Source organism: Sus scrofa, chromosome 8 (assembly GCF_000003025.6).
Source record: "Sus scrofa isolate TJ Tabasco breed Duroc chromosome 8, Sscrofa11.1, whole genome shotgun sequence".
Classification (NCBI taxonomy): Eukaryota; Metazoa; Chordata; class Mammalia; order Artiodactyla; family Suidae; genus Sus; species Sus scrofa.
Window position 1 is genome coordinate 133,825,979 of NC_010450.4, and position 27,731 is coordinate 133,853,709.

A 27,731-nucleotide genomic window follows, 5' to 3' on the forward strand; every position below is an offset into this window, starting at 1 on the left:
ACAGCCTTGTTAAAGTCATTGCTTTAGAAATCTGTATGGCGTTTTTCCCAAGAGATTTCCTCTGACCTGCAGGTAGTATGATCACATCCATGGAAGGTCTGGGTTCTGATAATGTCTTCAGCTTACATGAAGATAACCATTACCGGATAAGCAAGAGCCTAGTGAAATCAGCAGAAGGAAGTACGGTACCCCTAACCAGGGTGAAGTGTCTGGTCTCCATGACAACCCCGCATGACATCAGACTTCACGGGTCATCAGTTACGCCAGCCTTTGTTGAATTTGACACGTCCCTTGAAGGGTTTGGGTAAGGAATTTGCAAGGTAGCCAAACCTTGTTATATTATTTTATGCTTCAGTCTTGGCTTTAAGAAATAGATCTTTGGTTTTGAATCTATGTGATTAAAATATAGTATATGCAGGAGTTCCCTGGTGGCCTAGTGGTTAGGATTTGGCACTTTCGCCACCATAACCCAGACTTATCCTTGGTCTGGAAACTGAGATCCCACAGCAAGCCACTGTATATCATGGCCAAAAAACTACTAAAATAAATAAATAAAATATAGTACATGCTGTGTATTTTCAATTGATTGAGTTCCTTGTTATCTTAAGATTTTTAGATTTAATTATTTTAAATTATGTATTATGCTAAATAAATTGACATGGTTTAGGAGTCAGCAATCTTAAGTCCAAATCTGAGGTTTTGTAATTTTTTTTCGTAAATGAAGTTTCATTGTAATACAAGACAACATTGAAACACAAAGTTTCATTGTAACACAACCATATTCATGTATGTATGTGTTGTCTCTGACTGCTTTCATGCTAGAGTGGCCAAGTTGAGAACTCATAATAAAGACCATCTGGTCTGCAAAGCATGGAATATTTATACTCTGGTCTTCTCTAGAAAGTATTTGCCAACCGCTGATTTTGTAAAATAAAGTTACAGATAATATGCAAATTAAAATTAGGTTAAAAGCTCTTTGGGTTTTTTTTTCCCCCCTTTGGGTTTTTATCATCATTTTTTTCCCCCTCAAATTACCTAGCTTAGTAACTGTTTTTTTTTCCTCTGTCTTTTTAGGGCTATGCTTGTGGCATATGAAGGCTCCCAGGCTAGGGGTCAAATTGGAGCTATAGCTGCTGGCCTACTCCACAGCCACAGCAACACCAGATCCGAGCCACGTCTGTAACTTACACCACAGCTCGTGGCAACGCCAGATCCTTAATACACTGAGTGAGGCCAGGGCTCAAACCTGCATCCTTATGGACACTAGTTGGGTTTTTAACCCACTGAGCCACAGTGGGAATTTCCTAGCTTAGGATCTCACACATTATAAGTATTTTTTTTTCTTTCTTTCTTTCTTTTTAGGGCTGCACTCATGGCACATGAAAGTTCCTAGGCTAGGGGTCAAATCGGAGCTGCAGCTGCTGACCTATATACCACAGCTGCAGCAATTCAGGGTCCGAGCCACATCTGCAACCTATACCATAGCTTATGGCAACACCAGATCCCTGACTACTGAGGAGGCCAGGGATCCAACCCGCATCCTCATGGGTACTAGTTAGATTCATTTCTGGTGTGCCACAGTGGGAACTCCACATTATAAGTATTCTTATACATTGTAAGTATTATCACTTTACATGAGTAAATACTTTCAAATGGCAGAAAAAGCTACAGTCGCAGAAGTAACAGGAAAGAATCTTTGGAGAATCTGGAAGAGTATAAAATCCATCAGCCTCAGAATGGACACAAATGCTAATACAAATCTATGTCTGTACTAGTTTGTGGGATTCGTATACATTGATCTAAAACTATAAATTGTATTTCAACAACATTGTTGTGGGTTATTATCAAACAATGAATTAAAACATATCTGGGGGAGTTCCTGTTGTCGCGAAGTGGTTAACGAGCATGACTTAGGAACCGTGAGGTTGCAGGTTCGATCCCTGGCCTCGCTCAGGATCCAGCATTGCTGTGAGCTGTGGTGTAGGTCACAGACACGGCTCGGATCTGGGGTTGCTGTGGCTGTGGTGTAGGCTGGTGGCTACAGCTCTGATTAGACCCCTAACCTGGGAACCTGCATGTGCCGCGGGTGTGGCCCTAAAAAGAGAAAAAACCCCCACATGTTTGGGATTAGGCAAAACCGATGGGAAGAGTGGTAGCCGAGGAGCACAACTCACTAGAAAGGGGCACAGGGAATTTTCTGTGGCGATGAGATTGCTCCAATGTCCTGGACAGGGTTAAACATTGGTGCATTTTACTGAATGCAAATTATACTATGATTCTCTCTCAATTTTTAAAAATTTATCTTTTGATCTTCTCACACAATTAAAAGAAGAGAAGGCGTCTGTTAGGCATTCAGGTTTATCTGATGATCTCATATTTCTAGCGACCCTTAAATAACGGTCGTTTCTTTCTCCATGGTAAGTGCACAGTAGTAAGAGCAGAGAGGCGTTCACCTCTAATGTGTGCGTTGTCCTCCCTTTAACAGATGCCTGTTCCTGCCCAGTCTGGCCCCTCACAATGCCCCCACAAACAACGCTGTCACCACAGGTCTTACTGATGGAGCCGTGGTCAGCGGCATTGGTTCCGGTAAATACTGCTTTCTCTGCTCATGAGATTTCCCTCCCCCACCCCACCCCCCGTTTCAGTAAATTGTATTTTCTTTAGAGATTTGGTTTTGGGGGGGGGATCTTTTAAAAATATAAAAACGAGTCAATAAAAACTCATTATTATTTTTCCCTTTTAACTTTAGGTGAACGATTCTTCCCCCCTCCGTCGGGCTTAAGCTACTCGAGCTGGTTCTGCATTGAACACTTTAGTTCTCCTCCGAATAATCACCCTGTCAGGCTCCTTACTATTGTGCGTCGAGCAAGTTCTTCAGAGCAGCACTACGTGTGCCTTGCCGTCGTTCTGTCAGCAAAAGACCGGTCTCTGATTGTTTCCACCAAGGAGGAACTACTGCAAAACTACGGTCAGTGCCTGGCTTTCCCTTTGCTCCTTGTGATTTAATATTAAAGGAATAAACTTCATTTTAATGGTCAGTTTTAAGGCCCAACTGATAACTCTTTTCTAATTGAAACTGTTAATAGAATAGAACAGGTTATATGAAATCTTTAATACTGTTTACCAGTGACATTTTAAGGCACTTTCAAAAGAGACTTAGAAAACAGTGGCGAGAATTCCTCAAAGAAGGGTTTCTCTCTCCTTGCCAAGAAATTACAGCTTTTGCTAGGAAAGCAGGTTGCTTGTTTAATGTATTTTAGTAAGGATTTTCATTGGCTGTGAATTCTGCTTAACGAAGGAATATTCATTGAGCTCCTGCCTGCCATATGTGCCCCTCTGTGCTAGACACAATAACATTTTAATTGCTTTATTCATCGCTTACCTTCAAGACTTACACATCCTAGTTGCCTGATTCCCTCTGATAGGCCGTAATGTTACATTGCTTTACAGCAGAACTTCAAACTCAAGGCATTTGTGAGGCTCTTCCTCAAGGATGTAAATAACAAGACATCAGTCTCAGTTTACCGAGTTTTCTTTGCTCTGAATATAAGTATTTGTATATAAATATACCTCTTTTATCATCTAATTTTGTCTTCTACCTGATGATGTACAATAGTGGCCCATGTTGCTCCACTCGTCGTTGGTATTCATGTATTCATCGACTCTGAGTGTCAGCTCCTCGTTTAGATGGTAAGGCTTCTTGTCTTAGGTAGGAATCTTTATCATGATCAGCACAGAGTTAGGTATCAGTATTGTGCTTTAAAATCCTAGTTAGGGAGTTCCCGTCGTGGCGCAGTGGTTAACGAATCCGACTAGGAACCATGAGGTTGCGGGTTCGGTCCCTGCCCTTGCTCAGTGGGTTAAGGATCCAGCGTTGCCGTGAGCTGTGGTGTAGGTCGCAGACGCAGCTCGGATCCCAAGTTGCTGTGGCTGTGGTGTAGGCCGGTGGCTACAGCTCCGATTGGACCCCTAGCCTGGGAACCCCCATATGCCGCGGGAGCGGCCCAGGAAATAGCAACAACAACAACAACAAAAAAGACAAAAGACAAAAAAAAAAAAAAAAAATCCTAGTTAGGGAGTTCCCATCATGGCGCAGTGGAAATGAATCCGACTGGGAACCGTGAGGTTGCGGGTTCGATCCCTGGCCTCCCTCAGAGGCTGAAGACTCTGGCATTGCCCGGAGCTATGGTGTAGGTCGCAGATGCAGCTTGGATCCCAAGTTGCTGTGGCTGTGGTGTAGGCCAGTGGCTGTAGCTCCGGTTAGACCCCTAGCCTGGGAAGCTCTGTATGCTGCAGGAGCAGCTCTAGAAGAAAAGCAAAAAAATAAAATAAAATCCGAGTTAGGACACGTCATCTGCCCCTTTTGTGGCATTTGATGTGTTCACCCTACTGATGTTTTCTTGCTGACTAAAAATGCCTCCAGTCTTTCGATTTGAGACGCCCACTCTCTTCTTCCACCGTTTCTTTGCCCTCTCTCTCAATTTCCTGCAACAGCTCTCTCTCCCATCTTCCCCTGAAGATGAGTGTTCCTCCCGCTTTTACGTTTAATCTTTGCGCTCAGGCTGCTCATCGGTTTCTGTTAGCAGTAGGTCTTTTTCCCTCCAGTGACTCCGAAGTTAAAAAGTTTGTCTGTGTCCCAGGCATTGTCCTGATATTTCCACCTAGTATATTAGACATCCTAATATAAATAATCTTCCTGTAAAGAACTCAGCCTGTAATATTTGTTCCTCAAACCTGCATCTCCTTCCATTTTCCTGTCTTGGTAAATGACACCCTCACCAGCAGTTAGTCCTCGTAGAAACCTCACGACCTCCTTGAAAATTCCGCCCTTTCTCCTAAGTCTCACTGTGTTATGCCTCCTTAATATATCCTGAATCTTCCTTCCTCCCCATGGCCACTGCCATAGCCTTTGCTTAGCATTCTCTGTCCCTTCTCTGTTCTTCATAGATTTTAGTTCTTTATTTTGTTTTGTGTCTGCATTAGTAGCACTCCTCAGTTCCCATACACGATGTTATTAGCTTTGCAACCTGGCAACCCTGTCACCTAAAACAGTGTCTAGTGTATATTAGGCCCACACATATTTAAGAATATAAATGAATGAAGAGGAAAGATAAAAGAAATATAGATGACTTGAAACAATGAGAAAAGTGAATAGTGGTGGAGAATTTGGAGAGAGGATAGAATTTAATTGGAAAATTAAGGATTAGATCTAGGGATATTTGAGTAAAAAAGGTTTTCTAGGAGTTCCCATTATGGTTCGGCGGAAATTAATCTGACTGGGAACCATGAGGTTTCGGGTTTGATCCCTCGGCTCGCTCAGTGGGTTAAGGATCTAGCATTGCCGTGAGCTGTGGTGTAGGTCATAGATGCGGCTCAGATCCTGTGTTTCTGTGGTTGTGGTGTTGGCCGGCAGCTGTAGCTCCGATTGGACCCCCAGTCTGGGAACCTCCATATGCTGCGGGTGTGGCCCTGAGAAGAAAGAAAAAAAAAATGTTTTCTAAACTCTCATTTGCACAAAATGTAATTGCAAGACTACTGGAGTCCATGCGTCATTAGAAATTATGGTAACATTTAATTGGTGATATAAATGGTATTACTACTACAGGAATCCATCCTCGGAGCAGCTATAGTCCATTAAGATGCCTGGATGATGCGAGCTGTCAGAATCCAGCTGGCCCACCACATCACTTATCCTGACACACTGCCGAATGCTGGCCTCATCTTAGATTAAGCCCGAGTCAGAATGTGAAACGCTCAGAAAATGTTTATAGGTGATGCCCTCTCCAGGTCTCGAGAAGATTCAGTCTATTAACCAGGGAAGGGAAAGACAGCAGTTCTTGGTTTCACTTACACCTTTTATCTCTTCTTTCGCATCCCTTGGTCTATAACCCTAGACCTTTCAAAGCTGTCTTACCCTGCTTTGGGCCGAGTTTATTCAGGTCTCTTCCTAATTACATCACCTGTGGATCAGGTACTGCTGTTGAGGGATCTTCACTCATCAGGAGGTGTGTGTTCTGCATTTCCGTTTAAAAATACAATCTTGGCATTTTAGTATACACAAATAGTTTCAGATTCCAGAAGGAGAATGTTTTATTTGTAGTTCTTTCTTCAAATAAGTTGAACTTCTAACTTTCAGTGTATGATATGTGCTTGTACTGAAAAATAGTGGGTCTGCTTTAAGTTACCTAGGTAGGGGATCTCTTTTTTAAAGTTTTTCTTGGGTTAGGGAGAGGAACAGGTGTTTAACCTTTCTGCTGCTGTCCCACCTCCCCTTTATTTAATACATACAAAAGGTAAATTAATTTCTAACTATCCTAACACTAAGATTAAATTAATACCTCATCCATTATTTCCCTGCATGATTTGGCAACATACTGGGCAGCAGAAAGTAGACAGAGACAAGAAGTGGCTGCAGAATGTTAGCAAATAGCCATAGTTGTCAGGTGAAGCAGGAAACTTGGATCAGCAAATACCTTTCCACTCCATAAATCGCTTCCTTGCTACCAGCTATTGTCAGAAAAGGATCAGGGCATTCCGGCCACAAACTGAGAAAGAGTTGCCCCCTTGGGTCATTGACCAGTGCATGAAGCAAGAGGCAAGAGTAAAATTTTAAATTGTCTTTTCAATTGGTTCTTTTTCTAACCAGTGCTATAGTCAAATGAGTGTCAACCTAGAATTTTGAAATACTTTGTATAACAGAGCAATGACAGGTAGTAATCAGCTAGTCTCTTTTCATTGTCTATCCTAATTTTATTTTCCTTTCTGTTATGTTTATTTTTTATTTCATTGGTTATTACAACGTTATTTGATTATAACTATATGTATCTTGGGCAGAACAAAGCAATACATACCCCAGATTTCACTTTTTACTGCAGATGAGCTTATTGAACGAATAGGGTGTTTTCATTTGCAGCACTGTCATGCTATTTTAACCTAGCGCCAACGTCTAGACAGGAATAGTTGTTAGAATGAGGATGCTGCTGGGTTTGAAGTGGCTTCCCCTCTTCATTTTAGTTGACGATTTCAGTGAAGAGTCCTCTTTTTACGAGATTCTGCCATGCTGTGCTCGCTTCCGATGTGGAGAACTGATAGTGGAGGGCCAGTGGCATCACCTGGTCCTGGTGATGAGCAAAGGGATGCTGAAGAACAGCACCGCGGCCCTCTACATCGATGGGCAGCTCGTCGGCACCGTGAAGGTGAGCATACGCTGCCTGCAAGTCTCAACCCGCCGGGCAAGGTAGCGCAGGGGTGGGTGTGGCCGTGTGTGTGTGTGTGTTTGCAGCAGTGTCTTATGTTTAGGTCTTGAATCCATTTGCGTTTTATTTTTGCATATGGTGTTCCCCAACTTCTGGGTTTGTGAGCTGGGAGGTTTATTATCGATACACTTTACATCGCTGTCATGACTGCGTGTGAGCAGTCACGGTCCTCTGAGACCAGCTTTAGGCCACGTGTTGGTCTTCCTGCTCCGGTCATGAGCATCATTAAAACGTTGCTCTTTAACATGTGGAATAAACTGGACGAGGTTACGACAGAATAAGCCGCCGAAATGCTCCTCACTCCGTCGAGTGATGACAGCTGCCTACGTCACAGGAAGCCACTTGATCTCCTTACCTCTTAAACGCTAATTATACATTTACTGTAACGAACTGAATGATAATTGAAGCATCTTGTCAGTAAACAGTAGTGCAATTTCAAATCTGAGGATATATTTTTCACTTAAAGCGTATATGCATAAATTACAGCATATAATAGACTCTTCATTTGTCCAATATTTTTATAGCCCTTATCCATTATAAAACACTTTCCATGTATAATTTTATCTAACAAACTCACACCGAAGGTAACAAAACTAATTTCAGGACCAGCTGAATACCAGAGTTGGAAAACTCTGTCGTCTTATCAACCTGAAAATTTCATACCACCATTGTCAGTTTAGTATACAGACCACCCCGACAGTAGCAGTGTCCCTATATTTGACTGTTGCCCTTTCTAGCATTAGAGAGTTTACCTGTATTGCAGAGCTGATTGCAAATTTCCAAATTGCACATCAGGTTCTAGAATCTTGGCGTGCCCTCATGTTTTTCAACTTAACCGCTTCTGTACATTGATAAAGTTGCACGGCCTTGAGATGATGAACACATACACAGGGAGCTACTTTCCTGGTGAAAGTGCCTTGGGTAGAATCTCTCACGTTTGCCTTGTTTTCTTTGTAGCTTCACTACGTGCACAGTACTCCCGGGGGCTCGGGCTCTGCCAATCCACCGGTGGTTAGCACCGTCTATGCGTACATGGGCACTCCACCTGCCCAGCGTCAAATCGCTTCCTTGGTTTGGCGCCTGGGACCTACGCACTTCCTGGAAGAAGTTTTACCTCCTGCAAATGTAACTACCATTTTTGAACTAGGACCAAATTATGTTGGAAGCTTTCAAGCCGTGTGCCTGCCATGTGAGTACTTATTCTTTGTTCTTTAAGTTGTCTAAAACTTACCTTTCTCGGGGTGGATGCACAAATGGGTACGTGTGTGCAGACAAGGTCGCACACTTTATCTACAAGAAGAGCTTTCCCGGCTTTTCTGCAGCATACTCGACCACGCGCTCCTGTGCCGGACGCTCTCCACTCCCCAAGCGGCTGACCCTCTTGTTTCTTGTCTTCATTCCTGGTCCCGAGTTTGCCAGCTTCTATTGTTGGCTCCACGTGGTAGGCATGCACTGTCTACCAGTCTAACCCCTACCTTCTTCTCTCTCTCCTTTCTCCTTTTACATGAAGCAGTTTATTTATTTATTTATCTATCTATTTTTTAATTTGCTTTTTAGGGCTGATCCCACCGCATATGGAAGTTCCCAGGCTAGGGGTCCAATTGGAGCTACAGCTGCCTGCCTACGCCAGAGCCACAGCAACACCAGATCCGAGCCGCATCTGTGACCTATACCACAGCTCACGGCAACGCCGGATCCCCGACCCACTGAGCAGGGCCAGGGATCGAACCTGAATCCTTGTGGATATGAGTCGGATTCATTTCCACTGTGCCACGACAGTTCAAGAGAACTCCCTCTTGAAGCAGTTGAAAGTGTATCTACTCTGGTTCAAGGAAAGAAGGACGAGTCTAGAAAACACCCATATGTTTTCTTTGGGGTAGACCAGTGACCTCAGTGTTTTCCTCCTCTCTTTATTCCCGCAGCCCCCTCTTGTTGACCTTGCTCCCAAGAGGAATTTAGAGTCAGAGAGCGGGCACTAAGCTCCAGCTCCTTTGTAAAACTCTCTCCACATGATGCCCCCTATTCGCTTGTTCTCTTCCCCCAAAGTTCTAGGAAGAGCTGGGAAAGGTGTGTTGTAAGTGGTGGGAATCTCAGGGCTAGGTAATCGCTCTTTCACTCGGGTTCTTGATTTGGATAGTGTCTAAGAATGGCTGATGCTGACGGGGTGCCCAACGTGGGCTGGGAACGTTAACACCCGGGAAGGACATGGCCGATCCGAGCCCTTCACAAGGACTGTCATCTCCTCAAAATGTTGGGCTTGGAGACTGTTGTCATCACCCCCATTTTCCAGACGAGGAGACTGCGGTGCAGACAGGTATAGGGCGCACAGCTCTTGAGTGACCAAGCAGAGGTCCAGACTCAGGCCATCTTACTTGAGAACTCCTCTGCCCTGTTGTCTAGCCTAAAGAGAGGTGCACGTGGGGGCTGTCACTGGGGAGGAGACCTAGGGTTGCAGAGCTCACAGGCTTTCCACTTATTTACATTCCCTTGTTCCTTGCAACCAAGGGGAAGTGTTTTGTGATTTGCTTGCTAACAGTTAAAGCTCTTCCTTTTTCTTTACATTAGGTTGTATATTAAGCATATTTTAAGAGTAAAACTTGGAATACAAAAGCTTTATGACAATAATTGTCCTTATTTTCTAATTAAATGAAGAACTGAAAATTAAACAGTTTTTAAACTTAGCTCCCTCATTCCACTTTAAAAGATTTTCAAGTCTACCATTTAAAAATAATAATCAAGAGTTCCCTCTGTGGCGCAGCAGAAACAAATCCGACTGGTAACCATGAGGTTGCAGGTTCAATCCCTGGCCTTGCTCAGTGGGTTAAAGATCCGGTGTTGCCATGAGCTGTGGCGTAGGTCACAGACGCTGCTTAGATCCTGTGTTGCTGTGGCTCTGGCGCAGGCCAGCAGCTGCAGCTCTGATTCAACTCCTAGCCTGGGAACCTCCATATGCTGCAGGTTCGGCCCTGAAATGCAAAATCAATCAATCAATAAAAATAATAATCAGGGAGTTCCCATTATGGCTCAGTGGGTTAAGGACCCGATATTGTGAGGATGTGGGTTCTACTCCTGGCCTTGCTCAGTGGGTTAACGATACAGCGTTGCCGCAAACTGTGACATAGTTTGCAGTTGTGGCTTAAATCTGGTGTTGCGAGGCTATGGCATAGGCTGCAGCTGTAGCTCCAGTTCGACCCCTGGCTGGGAACTTCCACATGCCACAGCTGCCGCTGTGAAAAGAAAAAAAAAGAAGAAAGAAAAGGAAGAAAAATGATAATGAGTTAAAAAGTTGTGTTAGGAAGAGGAGAACAACTGGATTTTATAGAAGGTGATTATTCTTTTGAAGGTAAAGATGCAAAATCTGAAGGTGTGGTCCCATCTCCTGTGTCACTGGTACCTGAGGAAAAGGTGTCCTTTGGCCTCTATGCGCTGTCCGTGTCCACCCTCACGGTGGCAAGAATCCGGAAGGTGTGCAACAAGTTGGACAGCAAAGCCATCGCTAAGCAGGTGAGCGGAATGATTTCCCACAGGCTGTGCTGATTCTCACCGGAAGCATGTCCCTTCGCTTTCTTCGGGGCACCACCCAAGTATGAGTGGTGGCTGAAGACAGTGCCTTTCACGCATTGTTTCGGTTTATTTCGGTTTGAATGTAAGCCAAAGCGTATTTAGATATTGAGTTTAATTTGGAGTGTGCATTTCCTTCCAAATGCATGGTTTATATTAATTGTTAGATTTTTTGGCAATTAAGAAATTGAAGTTTTGGAAACGAAAGAAGACAATCGCTCCTTTTAAGGTTGTGCCTTAACTTTTTTCTGGAGAACCTACTAAGTGCGGGCACCACTGTGGTCCCTGCAGTAGATAAGGGGAAAACTCCCGACGTTAGGAAGGGTCTGACGTTGTAGTGGAAGAGACAGACAGTAATAACGCCAGAAGGAACCTGATGGTCGAGTATGTTGGAAGGGGAAGAATGCCACGGGGAAACATCAAAGGGGCTAGAGAAGCAGATGGTCACGGGAGGCCTGGCTGAGAAGGTGCGAGATGAGGCAGAGAACCGTGAGGTCGCGGCGACGGCCGCGTGTGTGGGGTGGGGCTGGGGTGGCATCCCAGGAAGCAGGTGCTGAGGCCCGACCGGTGCGTGCCTGCCCCAGAGGCGCGTGGCTGGAACAGAACCGGAGAGCCTGGGCGGAGGCCGGACGCAGATGGAGCCCCTCGCCCCCGTTTGAAGAAAACCGTAAGAAGAGTAGTCGGGGGCGGGGGAGGATTTCGATGATGTTTTGGAAACATTTCAGGCGCAGATCAGACCTCTTCGGGGACGTCAAAGCCAGTGGGGGGAAACCTGCGTCGGGCGGGCCAGGGGAGCTTTGAATGTCACGGCCGTTCATGGGTGGCATTTAAAGCCACCAGCCGAGGTGCCCTGACCGCAGCGCCGCGCGGATGGAGAAGAGGGAGGGTCCCGGACGGAGCTGGAGCCGGCGGGCGGGCTTGTGCGGTTGGGAGATGAAGAAACTGCAGAGACGACTCGGGAAGGGAAAGGGGACCGTCTAGGAGCGTGTGGCGTCCCAGAAATCACGGGTGCTCCGTGGCGGCCGTGTGGGCGCGGCCGAGACAGGCGAAGGCCGAGCACTGCCCGTGTGCTCAGGCGGGTGGACGGCGTCAGTGAGCCGGACGAGCCGCTTTGGCTGGTGGGGCGGGGGCAGCCCCCGAGGGGAAGGACGGCAAGAGGCTGGAAGGAACGTCATTGGGAAACAGTGCAGGAGGACACGTTCTTGTGTAGCGGTGGGTCCTTGAATATATATCACCTTCTAAGGAGCGCAAACTATATAAACGGAGTCTGCAGCTAATAACAGAATTAAAGTCTGTGGATTCTGTTTGTTTTAAAGCCCATTGTGTATGTGTGTGTGTGCGCGCATTTATTTAACGTTCCTTTTATGGAGGCATGATTGATTTATCCATGACCTGGGATAATGTACATGACATTTACTTGAATCTGGAGTAAAGCCAGCATTTCACGGATCAGGGAGGCAGTGAGGGACGAAGCCCCTTGAACCACCGCAGTTTCCTTCAGGAGGACGCCTGAAGCTGTCTCCCGAGACCCCTTGCCCTCTTTCTCTCCGTAGATTGTATTTAACCTGCTTGCTATGAGGTTCCACGTCTTTGAAATTATTGGGACTTTTTAAAACTTGATCTAATTTTATGTTTTATTTTTTTCGTCTTTAGTCTTTTTAAGGCTGCACTGGCGGCATATGGAGGTTCCCAGGCTAGGGATCGAATCAGAGCTGCAGCTGCTGGCCTACACCACAGCTCACGGCAACGCCGGATCCTTAACCCACTGAGCGAGGCCAGGGATCAGACCCGCAACCTCATGGTTCCTAGTCGGATTCGATTCCACTGCGCCATGACGGGCACTCCTGAAATTAATTGGGACTTTTAAGAAAAAACAAGCATGCGTGTTTCTATCATTCTTCTAGGAAGAGAGCGGAAAGACATGTTCTCCATCACGTTCTTTCTTTGTTTTCCCGTCAAAACGTCCAGGCCCGTTCCTCCATAGTTACATCCCTTCCCTTTGCTGTTCTTCAGTTAGGCATTTCCTCCCACGAGAACGCCACGCCTGTGAAGCTGGTACACAACTCAGCAGGACATCTTAACGGACCCGCGCGGACAATCGGGGCGACTCTGATTGGATACTTGGGTGAGTCAGGTTGTCTTTGTCCTTTTAAAACTGCTTTCTTTGCCTTCAAGTCTGTATTCACTGTCTCCCCTCGAGGGCGATGTACGTTCACGTTCTGCAGTGCCGACCTGTAATGTTCTTAAACTGGGTAGCGAGCAATGTCAACCCCAAACTCCAGCCAACCTTAAAAAGTATAACCTTTTACAAAATGATTCCCTTCCCCCTTGTTGGTCAGCACTGATGAGCACTGACTGTATACCTCTGTATAACTTCAAGGTAAGTTTCATTTAGATACAAATGTAAAGACTCAGGAATATTGGTGATTGATATGGTTACATGGTTTGGTGCTGCAGGGGTGACACTCTTGATGCTTCTGTTATTTGGAAATGAGCTAGAAAATAAGAACCTCAGAGTCTGAGCCCTGTGAACCCAACTGTAAGTCAGAACTTGAGAGCCTCAAACCTCATGCCTGCTTTAAACAAACTGTTTGGGATAGATAGAATTTTGAGACATAACCCGATCTGCCCATCTAAAATCCGAAACTAACAGTATGCGTTTTAATGTGTGAGTCAGTACATGATATTGGTGCCCTTTTTCTTTGCCGCCCCTGCGGCATATGGAGGTTCTCAGGCTGGGGGTCCAATCATAGTCGTTGCTGCCCGCCTACACCACAGCCACAGCAATGCCAGATCCGAGCTGCACCACAACTCACGCCAGATTCTTAACCCACTGTGCAAGGCCAGGGATCGAACCCATACCTTCATGGCTCCTAGTTGGATTCGATTCCACTGCGCCACAACGGGAACTCCAGTATTGGTTCCTTTTAAAATTGGCAGGAAGTGTTGTGCTGGTCAGCACCCTGCATGTTTACAGGTCCTTGGCAGTTTTTATTGTCCCAGGGAAATGTACATCTCTTAATTCTGTTTTTCTTTTCTTTTTTGGGGGGCCATATTGCATTGATAAATGGCTCCTTTAGGCTAAGGCATATGGTAGTGTTTCTTTATTCGCAGACGTATACCAAACATTTAGAGATACAGCAGCACTGTGGTCACAGCAGAAAGCGCAGTCAGTGAGGAGTTCAGAGCTTTAGATTCTAATCCCTGTTCTGCCACCACGGGGACTCAGGCCAGGCTTTTGAACTCCGTGGATGCCAGTATTCTCATCTGTAGGTTGGTAATACTGGTCCTAATGACCTTAGAAAGTAGTTTTCAAAATCCGGTGCAGTCGTATATACCGAAGTATTGTGAATTCTGCACAGCACGTGGATATAGACAATGCATATTAGCTTTATTTTTAGCAAACTCAGTCTTGATCAGCAGCCAAGTGATGTACAAACAATGCCTTTTTTAAAAAAAACCAGGTTAGGGAGTTCCCCTCGTGGCTCAGTGGTTGACGAATCCGACTAGGAACCATGAGGTTGCGGGTTCGATCCCTGCCCTTGCTCAGTGGGTTAAGGATCCAGCGTTGCCGTGAGCTGTGGTGTAGGTTGCAGACGCAGCTTAGATCCCGCGTTGCTGTGGCTCTGGTGTGGGCTGATGGCTACAGCTCCGATTGGACCCCTAGCCTGGGAACCTCCATGTGCCGTGGGAGTGGCCCAAGAAATGGCAAAAAGACCAAGGGAAAAAAAAAAAAACCAGGTTAGGAGTGTAGATGCAGAAAAAAAAATTTTTTTTGAACGACACAGAGGTAGTTCCAGTACTGTTCCCACATACGTGCGCTCTTCCAGGGTCACTGATGTCCTGTTACTCAGATTACAGAACCAAGAGGAGCTCTGGGCAGCGGTCAGGAGTCTGCTTTGTTTGGCTTTTCTGTAGGCCTACTTCATCCTTCTCCATCCTGTTCGCCCGTTCAGAGAGCTGAAGGGCTTTTGCTGTCCGTAGGGTTCTTCTCCAACAGCACCTCGTAAGGCATCGTCCCTTACCTCCGAAATATGTTCCCCGGGCCTTGGTGCTTCTGCGCCGTCATCTTGCCCGACACTGCTTGGTGGCGACGTTTGCACTCGCTCTCAAACCTGGCCCTCCTCTCTCCCTCCCTCCCAGCTCCTCTCTGAAAGTACATACATCAGCATTTATTGTCTCCTCACAAATTCTCCCTTGTGTTTTTTGAGAAGTTTTATTTTAGGATAGGAGGGTTTTTTGTTTTTAAGTGTAATTTGTAATTTTATCTGTATTTCTTAAGATGATATATATATTGAGTTCTTATTTATGGCGGGGAATTTATTGTAATTATTTTTCACTGTCTTTTAATCAGGAGTAAGAACATTTGTCCCTAAGCCTGTTGCCACTACTTTGCAGTACATTGGTGGAGCTGCAGCCATCCTGGGCCTGGTGGCCATGGCTTCTGATGTGGAAGGGCTGTATGCAGCGGTCAAGGCCCTGGTTTGTGTGGTCAAGAGCAACCCACTAGCCAGCAAAGAAATGGAAAGAATCAAGGGCTACCAGGTTTGTAACCAGAAAGCTTGGTCTTCACTTGACTTTGCATCAAAAATATTCTAATTTTCAGAGTTCCCGTTGTGGCTCAGCAGGTTAAGAACCTGACATAGTGTCTGTGAGGATGGGAGGATGGGGGTTTGCTGCCTGGCAGTGGGTTAAGGTTCTGGTGTTACTGTGAGCTGCAGTGTAGGTTGCAGATACGGCTTGGATCTGGTGTTGCTGTGACTGTGGCGTAGGCTGGCAGCTGCAGCTCTGATTCTACTTCCATATGCCATGGGGCAGCCCTCAAAAGAAAAAAAAAAACTTTTAATTTTCATTATTAACCGTATTTTTTCAAACTCTCAAAGAATTCTGTTGTCTAGGTCAACTTTAAACATTGGAAGTATTTATTTAAAACTAATGTATTTCAAGTGAGAATATGAGCTGTTATCAGTTTGGAGTTAACTTTGCTCTATGGAAATAGGAATGAAATAAGGTCACAGTTCTGTTCTGGAGACTGCCAGGTCGGTGATGGATTCCGTGTCCTCCCCGTTTTCCTTGTCTCTCCCTCCACACGCAGTCAGCTTTGAACCCCCTTACTTACCTGGAGGTTGTCAGAGCCGCTGCGTATTCTGTGGGCCATTGCTAGTCCTAAACACGCATGGGCATTAAAAATAGGCAGTGCTCATGCACCTACCGTCTCTACCAGGTTTAAGTTGAAAGTTACTTGTAAGAAGAGAAACAAGCATTTGGAGCACAATGAAATTCCTCTAGACTGGATGCAGTATATATAAATGCCTTCTCTAACTCCAGCAGATAGTTCATTGGTAGATAAACCACTTACTATGGAGTGTTTTCTGTAGATTTAATTACACTATTTGGATGTCTTGTTTCAGAAACTTTTCAAAATGATTATTTGAAAAGTTGATCACGAAAAAATAGGAATAGTCTAACTGTTCCAGTAGTAGGAGAATGGCTAATAATCCTATAACCATTTCATATGTCATTCAACCGTTTAAAAAGTGTAATTATGGAGACTGTTGCAAAAGAAAAACATCCTTCTGATAAAATGGCTATGTAGAGAAAAAGAGTAGAAAACCATATGCCCATGAGAGCAACGTCAATTTAAAAATTTACGTGCGAATAGAATTTACATAAAAGTGGGTATTTTTCATGATAGAATGAATGATGGGATTTCCCTGCTTCTCAGGTTTTCTTTAATACCGTATTGTTGTGATAAAAACATCACAGTGCAGACGTCTCGGGAATTGCTCCGAAGGGCTCTCCAGGGTTCGTGGTGGGGGTGTATGTGATGCTCAGCCGGCATTCGGTGTTGCTTTCTTTCAGTTGCTGGCGATGCTGCTTAAGAAGAAACGTTCCCTTCTTAACAGCCACATCCTGCATCTCACATTTTCCTTGGTGGGGACGGTTGACAGTGGACACGAGACATCCATTATTCCAAACTCAGCTGCTTTCCAGGACCTGCTTTGTGATTTTGATGTATGTACACAAACACTGAGCTGACACTCCATAATCAACAAACCAGTTTCGTATTCTGTATATTGGCCGAGTTAGCTACTAAACAGTTTTGTCTCGAGGGTTTGTGTATGTTCTGTGTTTTTATTATGCTCATGTAAATGTCATTAGTAAATAAGACGAAATAGGGGAGTGATGGATTCTTTTTTTCCCAAAGGTAGTCCATTTTGCAAATAATACAAAAGTGAGCGTGTATGGTCCATATACCTAACTATAGCATATTTGCTGTCATTTGGCACTGCATAAGAGAGGTAAGCGTATTTTCATGAAATAGTTCTGATAGAAACTTTTCCTCCATGAATATGAGCTGGACCTGAAATCTTGGTTACAGTAGCAGCATAGTTAAATACGCTTTCACCAAAATCGCAGGATTTTTGTTTCTGCCGTCTTAGTACCGTAACAGCCTCCACTCTGTCCTCTCAAGGCACCACTTGATCTTGCACATCCTTTGTTCCTTGAATTTCTCGTTCGCAGCACTTTGCACACTCGTCACGATGTCAGTTCTCCCGTGTGAGACCGGAGGCTCTATGAGCAGAGGTCACGTCTCTCGCTCTCCCTCCTTGTATTCCTCCACCCAGAATGGGGCCCAGCCCTCAGCGTTTGCTCTGGTGTCTGGCCCTAACGCTCCTTCCTTATCAGTTTTCTCAGCTCTGTCTTGTCAGTTGTTTTTAATCCCTAACGAACAGACTGTGTGCCCTAAGTACCTTGCTGAAACTTTATTCGAAAGCTTATTAACAGTCCTCTTCCCAATAAAAATCCATGGCTTCTACTCAGTTCTCAGTACCCCCAGCTCTCAGTACCATTCGATGCAGTCTGTTTCCCTCTTCTTGTCTCTCCGAGTTATTTTACTGGCTTTCAGGTATCGCCCATGGTTCTTGTATCTTTCTCACTACTTTTTTTTTAAATGACCTAGCTTTGGAAGTCACAGGGCATGTTATGTTGGTCAAAGTAGGCACAGTCTTGCTCAGATTCAAGGGCTGAGAAAACAGGTTCCTCCAACAATGGGAAGGGTGTTAAAGAATTTAGGGATGTGTTTTAAAACTGCATCAAGAGTGAGATGGCGTTTCACAGACTTGGAAAAACTTAGGGTTTCCCAAGGAGCCAGGTTGGTTGGGGGTGGGGGGATGGCCTGGGGGTTGGGGATGGAAATGCTGTAAAAGTGGGTTGGGATGATCCTTGTGCAGCTACAGCTGTAATAAAATTCATTGAGTTAAAAACTCCGAGTAAAATAAATAAAATATCTCACACACACACACACACACACACACACACACACACGAGTGGGATGGAGTGAATAAACAAGACAGTGAATTCAGACCCGAGCCGAGCATTGATATTTATCACAGGCTTTCTCTATTCCTGGCTCCAGCTCACTATTTCACATTTTCTTTCCCCATAATTTTCTGGTTCTGGAATTTTCATGACTTGATATAAAAGTGTCTGTCTTCCTTTTCTTTGTCTTTTCCTTTATCTGTTGTTTGCTCTAGATTTTCACCCAGGCCCACAGCCTCACCTGTACACAGGTGACTCTCACATCTAAATCTTTGGCTTGACATCTGAATTCCAGACTCATTTCTAACTTCTTCCTCAGCATTTCCATTTATATGTCCCCGCGACACCTAAACTGAAGCTCACATCCTTTCCCCAGTGAGTTCTTCCTTTTAACTTCGGTTTCTACTAACACCACCGTTCCCCCATTCCTCCTTCCTCACTGTTTACAGACAGTCATCTGCATTCGTTTAGATTCTGCTTCCACATTCCACGTGTCTGTTTCCTATTTCTCCTGCTGCATCTGGTCCAAGCCCTAATCGATTCTCCTCTGACTTAGGAAGGTGACAGTCAAACACTTGTTTCTCCCTTGCCTTGATTGAGTCTATATATTTTTCCATCTCATTCCAAGACACAGTCATATCACTTACTTAGAAACTTTTAGTGATTTCTCTTGCCTACTACACAGTAGAGTACACATTTCTTAATCTGATAGTCAAAGTTCTAAGACATAAACCTCGCATTCTTTTAGAAAATAATTAGTGAATATGTTTGAGCCAAGCACTGTATTAAGTGCTGAGGATGTGAAAATAAAAGAGACTTCATGCCTCAGGCATTTATTGCATTAGACGAGAAAAGCAAATAGAATGAAGAAAAATAGTATGAAAAAAAGGACATTCGATGAGAAAAGCAACTAAACAGTATGAAAATAGACCTTATGAAAAAGAGGTAAAGGTGTGCAGAAAAGAATTGTGAGAGTACTAGGGAGACCTACTTAGTAACCCTAGCTTTGTTTTCCTCTGGTAATTGACACCTTATCTTTAATTTCAGACTTCTGCTAAAATTCAGATGAGATCGGGCCGGTTCAGGGTGGTCTGGCTGTAGATCTGGTAAAATTCAGTATGCCAACATCAGAAATGTACTTGCTCCACAAATTGGGCTTTCCTTTTGTAATACCCTGCCCGCTTTACGGCCTCATACAGCATTCCTAATAACCTCAAGCCGTGGTAGTCAGGACATACGTCATTTACCCTGTTTCTGCCACCGCCATGGGCAAGCATAAGTAAAGTAATTGTAATAGCATCCAAGCATTTTCTTTTTTAGTGGCTGTTCTGGAATTTGCCGTGTACACATGTAACAGTTAATTCTGTCTTCAGAGTACGTCGTAGCACGTCACCTGTCGTGGAAAACCCTGCGCCAGCACCCTCCCTTTCGCCCTTCCTGTCCTTCGTGCTGTTGTTGTCATACATTTCACTTCTGTGTGTTTCTCATCCCCGCAGTGCTTGGCATTGTTTTGCCCTTAAATAGTCTGTTTCCTTTTTAAGGCATTAAAAATTATATTTTCCCACATCCGTAGAACTTAGGGCAGTCTTTGTGCCTTCGTGTGCATCCTGATCTCCATCGTGGAGGGAGTAGTGGGTCTGCCTGCAAAGCTTGCTCTGGCATTTCTTGTAGTGCAGGTCTGCTGATGCTAAATTCTCCTATTTGAAAAAGTATTTATTTTTCCTTTTTTGGGGGGGGGGTTATCTTTGCATAACATTGGAATTCTAGTTGATGATTTTTATCCTTTGCATACTTTCAAGAGCCCGTTGTTTTTATGTTTCTTCTGCCTGGGGTTTGTTGACTTTTTTAAGTTTGTGAGTTTGTCATTCTCATCAAAATGGAAAAATTTTAGCCATTATTTCTTCAACTGTTTTCCCTGGTTTTTTGGGGAGCTCCAGTTAAACTGTTTGATATTGTCCCACAAGTCACTTATGCTCTGTCTAGCTATTTCCTTCTAGTATTTTTTCCCCCCTCATACTTCATTTTTGAATAGTTTCTATTACATCTTTAAGTTTACTGAATTTTTTTTCGGCTGTGTCTAATCCTCTGCTTTTCCCATTCAGTGTGTTTTTTTAATTTGGGGTGTTTTATTTCTCATCTACAGAAGTTTGTTTTGGATCTTGGTTCTCTTCTATTTCTCTTCTCATCACTTTCATAATTTCTCTCCCATTCTGTGGCATATGGAGCATATTTAATAGCTTTTTTAAGGTCTCAATAATACTATCATCTCTGTCATTTAAGGGCTTATTATTTATAACCAACCGGATGATTAGTTTTTTTCCTACTTATGGCTCACATTTTCCCTTCCTTTTTTTGTATACTTGGTTTTTGTTTTTGTTTTCTTTTTTATTAGGCCAAAACCATGGCATATGGAAGTTCCCAGGCTAGGGGTCGAATTGGATCTACAGCTACTGGCCACAGCCACAGCCACAGCAACGCAGGATCCAAGCTGCGTCTGCGACCTACGCGACAGCTCACGGCAGGGATCCTCAACCCACTGAAGCGAGGCCAGGGATCACACCTGCGTTCTCACGGTTACTAATCGGGTTCGTTTCTGCTGCACCACATCGGGAACTCCCTCGACTTGGTAATTTTGGATTGGATGTTAAATTTTACCTTGTTGAGTGCTAATTATTTTTAAAATTCTTTTAAAGAGTATTAAACTTTGCTCTTACCTTGTTGCAGTTATCTTGATCCTTTTGAGACATGTTTTTAAGCCTCGTTAGGGTGGACTTGATTAATCTTTTGTAGCCGCACTGCTACGGTATTACACTTCTGAGACCTCTGTCCGATCGTCACTTGTATCACGGTGTCTCAAACTGGTTAGTGAGAGTGCAGACTAGTCTCATCCTCTGTGAGTCTTAGGAGTTGTTTGTTGTCCTCCTTGGCAGTGGTTATTTCCAGTTTTGGACCTACACAAGATTCCTGTTACCCAGTTTTTATGTTCAGTACGTAGCATCCGGTATTCATTCTATTCAGTATATTGCGTTCAATATTCAGTAAGAGTGTTCAGGCATGGATTTCAGAGAAGTTTCCTGTAGATCTTGCCTTTCTGGTTGTTTACTCTAGGCGGGTAATTTCCATAGCAGTTACCCTTTATGAACAGAACCATAAGTCCTATATACAATTAGGTAGGGCTACAACAAATAAAAATTAATAAAGTGGTTACGTTCATTTAACTGAAGAATGAAAGTTGTATGTGCTGCATTTGTGTCTGTTGGATTGGGATTCTGAGTATCTTTTAACCCTAAATATACAACTCTTCTCTCTTTTTCTTGTAGGTCTGGCTCCACGCCCCATATGAACTTCATCTTTCCTTGTTTGAGCACTTTATTGAACTGCTCACAGAGTCCAGGTATTTGTTAGTACCTAAAAAATTAGTTGTTCGGTTAGAGAAGGGATGCCGCTAACTGCGTGTGAAACCTTTTTTCTCTCATAGTGAAGCTTCAAAGAACGCCAAGTTAATGAGGGAGTTCCAGCTGATCCCGAAGCTGCTCCTGACTCTTCGAGACATGTCTTTATCCCAGCCTACCATTGCTGCTATTAGTAACGTGCTGAGCTTCTTACTGCAGGGCTTTCCCAGCAGCAATGATCTCCTCAGGTAGTGGAAACGTCTCTCTGTCTGTTAACCAAACGTCCCACTGAGGTTCAGATGATTGGGGTGAATGCAGTTGGTTCCTATGCCTGAGGAGCACTGAGAAGTTCATACTGTCCAAGATATTTGTAAGTTAGAGAAAACCTGCTTTGTGTCTTACAAAGCCAATTTTTGCCCCTGGCCAACGATAGCATTTTGGCGAGGAAAAGTGTTAGAATTAGGCCAGGGAGCCAGGTTAGCCTGGAAGTAAAAGTTCAGTGTAGGAACTCTTGGTCCGCACCCAAGTCTTGCTGCTTCTCGAGAGTATGTGCAGCAGCACCTGCTCACGTGCATGTGTAGCCGTAGCAGACGTGTCGTGCTTTTATGTTTGTTCTCCGCTGCCCAAACTGATGATCGTATTTTATTTTGTATATCCAGACCTTTTCTCTGACATGAGTATTATTTTGCTGCCAGTGTGAAATATGACAAGGCATATTTATGCAGTGTCTGTAGGACTATGCTAATAGGCTCACGATAATTCTTATCTTGACTGAAAATGGAAGGAAAAGGCTACCTAAGGTATTTTTCAACTCGAGAATCGCTTCAACTAGACTTAATCACCATCTGTCATGTTATTTCTCAGGTATCACAGGTGAAATCATATGTGATTATTAGAGTAATCCTAGTAAACTAATCTCTAATTGATATAGCATGTCATCACTCATTTTGTATGCAGTTATCTTGAGAGCGTTTTTTTTTGTAACTTGGTGACAGATTTAAAATTGGAGTTTTGGAGTTCCCGTTGTGGTGCAGTGGAAACGAATCCAACTAGTAACCATGAGGTTGCCGTTTGATCCCTGGCCTTGCTCAGTGGGTTGAGGATCCGGTGTAATTCTATGTGTTTCTAAATCCATATGCCATGGGTGTTGCCCTAAAAGCAAAAAAAAAATTAAAATTGAAATTTAAAAAAAATATTGGAGTTTAAAAATTATTTTGGAGATTATTATTATTGGCAACATTTGTTTGGTTCTCATGCTGGTTCTATGATGATCACTTTGCAGAAATTACCATTGAAACCTTTTAAGGTCTTTTTTTTTTTTTTGGTCTTTTTGCCTTTCTAGGGCTGCTCCCGTGGCATATGGAGGTTCCTAGGCTGGGGAGGGGTCTAATCAGAGCTGTAGTTGCTGGTCTACACCACAGCCACAGCAACGCAGGATTTGAGCCGCGTCTGTGACCTACACCACAGCTCATGGTAACGCCAGATCCTTAACCCACTGAACAAGGCCAGGGATCAAACCCACAACCTCATGGTTCTTAGTTGGATTCGTTAACCACTGCGCCATGATGGGAACTCCCTATTTTTGCTTTTTCAAGCTTCTCCTGCAGCACGTGGAGGTTCCCAGCCTGGGGGTCCAATCCAAGCTATAGCTGTGGTAGTCTACACCACAGCCAAAGCAATGCGGGATCCCAGACACGTCTGCAACCTATTACCACAGCTCACAGCAACACCGGATTCTTAACCCACTGAGCGAGGCCAGGGATCGAACCCACATCCTCATGGATCCTAGTTGGGTTTGTTAACCACTGAGCCACGAAGGGAACTCCTCTTTTAAGGTCTTTATTTTTCTCTACATTACAAATTAAGAAATTAAATCCTGGCGTTTCCCCTGTGGCTCAGCAGGTTAAGAACCCAACACAGTGTCCATGAAGATTCGGGTTCAATCCCAGTCTGTTGAGTGAGGCCTCACTCAGTGGATTAAGGATCCAGCATTGACACAAGCTGCAGTGTAGGTTACTAGTGCACCTTGGATCCAGCATTGCTGTGGCTGTGGTGTAGGCCAGCAGCTGTAGCTCCAATCCAACCCCTAGCCTAGGAACTTCCTTGGAGAGAGAGGAAGAGGAGGGAGGGAGGGAGGAAGTAATTAAATCCCAGAGAAGTTCAGCTCCTTGATAACACCACTAAAAACTGATAGAACTAGGATTTTAATCTTACCTGTTTCCAAAATCCAAGTGCTTAACTGCTAGGCGGCAGTGGCTCCATGTAGATAATTAACATTTTAATTTAGATCATGCTTTGTTTTTTGAAATCATTTGAATTATTGCATTAAAGGACTCATATTTCTGGTAAAGTGTATTTTTCCCTTTGTTTTAAAACTTTACAGCACATAATGTTAATTGTTACAGTTCTAGGGGAAGCAAATGAAATATACCCCATGAGAGCTGTAAAAGGTTAGTTAAAATAAAAAGTGGTATCTTGGTTTTCATTTCTTTGTTTTATGTTTCTCAGTATTTGTTGTTTGTTTTGAAGAGAGGAGGAAAATAAAATTGATAACCTCTTTTTTCTTGTATTTAAAGGTTTGGCCAGTTTATTTCTTCTACTTTACCAACCTTTGCCGTGTGTGAGAAATTTGTAGTTATGGAAATAAACCACGAAGAGAAGCCTGACACTGGTGAGTCATTTCTGGAGCTTGGAACCTGAGTACTTTGCCCCTTCTCTCCTGGCACAAGTTAGGCCTGAATTCTAGAGGATCCTGCCGTATCACTTTGCTCCTCACATTCCTTTTTCTGGTCTTGCGCAGATGGGTTTGTCTTAGAACCAGCCTCTCCAATACGCAGAAGCACAGAGTTACCTACAGATTTAATAGGATGTGTGTTTACTTTAAAAATAAAACATCTTTCCTATTTTTAGAGGATTCATAGCAATGTTCCTTTAGATAGTAAATGCTCCCAGGGTAATTTTTGAACATCATTTGTTATTTTTTTAAATTTATATGCATCTCCTCAGAAGCACAGATTCTTGGTAAAGTCAATTGTATCTATATTCCTGTAATTTTCATGTCCCCATTAAGTATTTAAGTCATTGAAGTTAAAGAACATTTACCAGAATCATTTTATGTAAATGCAGAATAAAATGTTTTTAAATTGTAGTTCCTAGGCCCATGACAATCACTTTTTTTTACTACGTTTTTCCTTTGAAGCATATATTTTTCCTGCTGTTCAAATGTATTTTTCCTGTTGTATATTTTAGATCCAGAGATTTGCTTGCAAAGCATTGAAGGGACCCTTTAGATGAACTGATCATTAAATTCACAATATTTTATATTTGTTCAGCATTATTTACATTATTATCCTGTTACATTATCCCAAAATCATGTCACATAAATGATTTCCTTTAAAACTCTTCCAGCCCTGTCTCTCTGGGCGTTCTCGCCCATGTTGGCTGCATCATTCAGAGCACAGCCTCTCCAGGGCTTCATGAATAAGAAAAGAAAGTCCTGTACTTAGGTTTTTCAAAGGAGAAGCAGATTTGTGAGACTGATTTCCTGCAGATCATAGAGCAGAACTTGAGGCTGGCGACTACTTACGTCATCCTCATTTGAAACAACGGTGATATTTCATTGGCGAAGGAAATTAGCAGTGGATACAGCATAAGGATCAAATCTGTGGATAACTCCTATTTAGTGCTTAATATTTGCCAGGCACTGGTAAAGCACTCTATCTATTCTTATAACAACCCCCTGAAATAGGTCCTGTTGTTCTCCCAGTTTTACAAAAAGTGAGGAGACTGAGGCCCAGAAAGATTAAGTAAAAGAGACTTACCTGAGATCATAAGCGCTGCATTTGAACTCATCAGTTCTTTGCCATTTGAAAGCACAGAGAAAGTCAGAAGCACCTTGCTGGTGTTGTTTAATATATGACGTTTGTTGTTTATGGACTGGACTAAACATAATATGACATTCCCAAAAATTAAAACCAGGAGATTTTTCTTTCAAGTCATTTACCCAGTGTTCAGGATGTACCTGCAAAATGAAAATGGCATGAAGAATGCCGAACAGTGATATAATCATTACTGCAAAATAAAAAGCATGAAAGTGTGCAGTAAAGCATGACTTTGAGTGGGGAGACGTTATCCTGGAAATTTCTCTCACAGTTCATTGTTTTAAACTATGTTTGAGAATTTGGGAATCATAACTGGCAATGATAAAACTAGGACTAAAATTAAGGAGCATTCTTAGCTTCTCTGTGGATTGTCATTTTACTGAAAGGAAGCAGTTCCTCTGTCAGTTTAAGTTGGATGGTGTGCCTTCACCAAAGCCGCCTGTAAATTACTGGTCCTATGCCTGTTGGAAGGGGGAGGCATCTTGAGTTCCCCGTGGTAAGCTTGACCCGCCTTTCCCAATGATTAAGGCACTCACTTTACATTTTCAAAGACAGTGTTTAAAGGTAAAACCAGTCTTTTGCCCAAACAAATAAAAGCGTAGAGCCATGATCATTATATTTGAGCCTGAGCTTCAATTCTGCAATAAAGGAAAGCAAGCAAGTGGATTGTGACTCACTCCACAGCTCATCGGGCAGAGCTGGCCCCAGGACACGGGGCCCCTGACCCCCGTGCCCTGAGCTTCCAGGCTGAGCTATTGAGAACCATAAGCTTTGTGTCTTCCTCCCTTTCTCTGCCAACCTCTCCTGTGCGTGGCTGTGCCTTCCCGCTCACCCGTGCCTTTTAATTCCAACTTTCCTCTATGGATTAGAGTTGAAGTGGTTTATGCTTCCTCTTTTCATTTTTACATCGAGAAAACATAACTACGTCCTTCAAGAAGAAACTAGAAACTAAAGATTGACGTTGTTTTTCTGGGTGTGATCCTCCCTTGATTACCTATGGGTCGGAGAAGGAAGTGTTAACGTTACAAAGGGGTCACAGCCTTTATTGTCACTTGTTTAGATAGTGTCCGAAGTTTAGGTGAACAGTTTTTGTTCACTTTAGTGGCACGTACTCCCAGAGAAAATGTTTTCTGGAAGATTTGTTTGAGTGAGGTTTTCTAGAAGCGGTGGATATTTTATCCTGGTTTTTCTCTAGGACAATCTCATGGATTTCTTTCTGTTGTAGGAACTGAAGAAGAGTTTGGTGGACTGGTATCTGCGAATCTTATACTTTTGAGGAACAGACTCCTAGATATCTTACTAAAACTGATTTACACCTCTAAAGAAAAGACAAGCATTAATTTGCAGTACGTAAAATCTTTCTAGAATTGCTGCTAATAGTTGCTGTTACTAGTTACCTCCTGGTAGGTGAAAGAAACACTTGCTGCTGACTTTTAATCGATGTTTAAAGACTCTGAAATTTATAGTAGCCTAAAGAGCGACACCGAGTCTCGTTTTCCCTTTGATTCGAAGCTCCGATCCTTGAGCGGTTTTGTGTTGTGCGCCCGTCTGTCTTTGCGCAGAGCCTGTGAGGAGCTGGTCAGGACGCTGGGCTTTGACTGGGTCGTGATGTTCATGGAGGAGCACCTGCACCCCAGCACCGTCACGGCGGCCCTGAGGATCCTGGTGGCCCTGCTGAGCAGTCCGTCCATCCTCGTCAAGTTTAAAGAAGGCCTCAGCGGCGGGGGCTGGCTGGAGCAGACGGACTCCGTCTTAACCAACAAGATCGGAACGGTGCTAGGTAGGGGCTTTTCCCGTCAGCTGCTTGGAAACCAGCTGTCGCGTTTTGTCTTGTGTCTCAGTCTTAGGTAAGCCTACACGCCTCAGCTTATCTAACAGCCGTCACTCATTTTTATGCTTTTTATCATTAATTAAACTTTCAAATTTAGCTTTTTATTTGCAAGTCCAGCTGAAGTCAGAGATAGGGTATTAGGATATGAAAACTCAAATTTCTTACAATTTCTTTTTGTTGGCTAGTTCCCTTTCAGATCTATAAGTGAATAATTTGCAAAGTATCAGAACTGAAGTAATAATAGATATTTTGAGTGTTTATTCTAGGACCAGCTACAAGCACTTTATTTTCACAATAACCTATTTCATTTTTTATTTTTATTTTTTGTCTTTTTGCAATTTCTTGGGCCGATCCCGCAGCATATGGAGGTTCCCTGGCTAGGGGTTGAATTGGAGCTGTAAGTCGAGGCCTGCACCAGAACCACAGCAACGCGGGATCCGAGCCGCGTCTGCGGCCTGCACCACAGCTCACGGCAACGCCAGATCCT

At 43.7% G+C, this 27,731-nt stretch overlaps 1 protein-coding gene across 1 annotated transcript in view; it reads left to right on the forward strand.

Annotated features, from left to right (window-relative positions):
- Positions 1 to 27,731, forward strand: part of WDFY3 (WD repeat and FYVE domain containing 3) — a 274,276-nt gene that overhangs the window by 160,394 nt on the left and 86,151 nt on the right. The window contains 14 exon segments of the mRNA XM_021101795.1: positions 73 to 304; positions 2,486 to 2,586; positions 2,750 to 2,968; positions 7,015 to 7,196; positions 8,214 to 8,445; positions 10,600 to 10,760; positions 12,831 to 12,942; positions 15,172 to 15,362; positions 16,680 to 16,832; positions 21,461 to 21,534; positions 21,619 to 21,780; positions 24,109 to 24,203; positions 26,639 to 26,759; positions 26,976 to 27,193. Of these exon segments, the coding sequence (XP_020957454.1) occupies positions 73 to 304; positions 2,486 to 2,586; positions 2,750 to 2,968; positions 7,015 to 7,196; positions 8,214 to 8,445; positions 10,600 to 10,760; positions 12,831 to 12,942; positions 15,172 to 15,362; positions 16,680 to 16,832; positions 21,461 to 21,534; positions 21,619 to 21,780; positions 24,109 to 24,203; positions 26,639 to 26,759; positions 26,976 to 27,193 (2,253 nt within the window).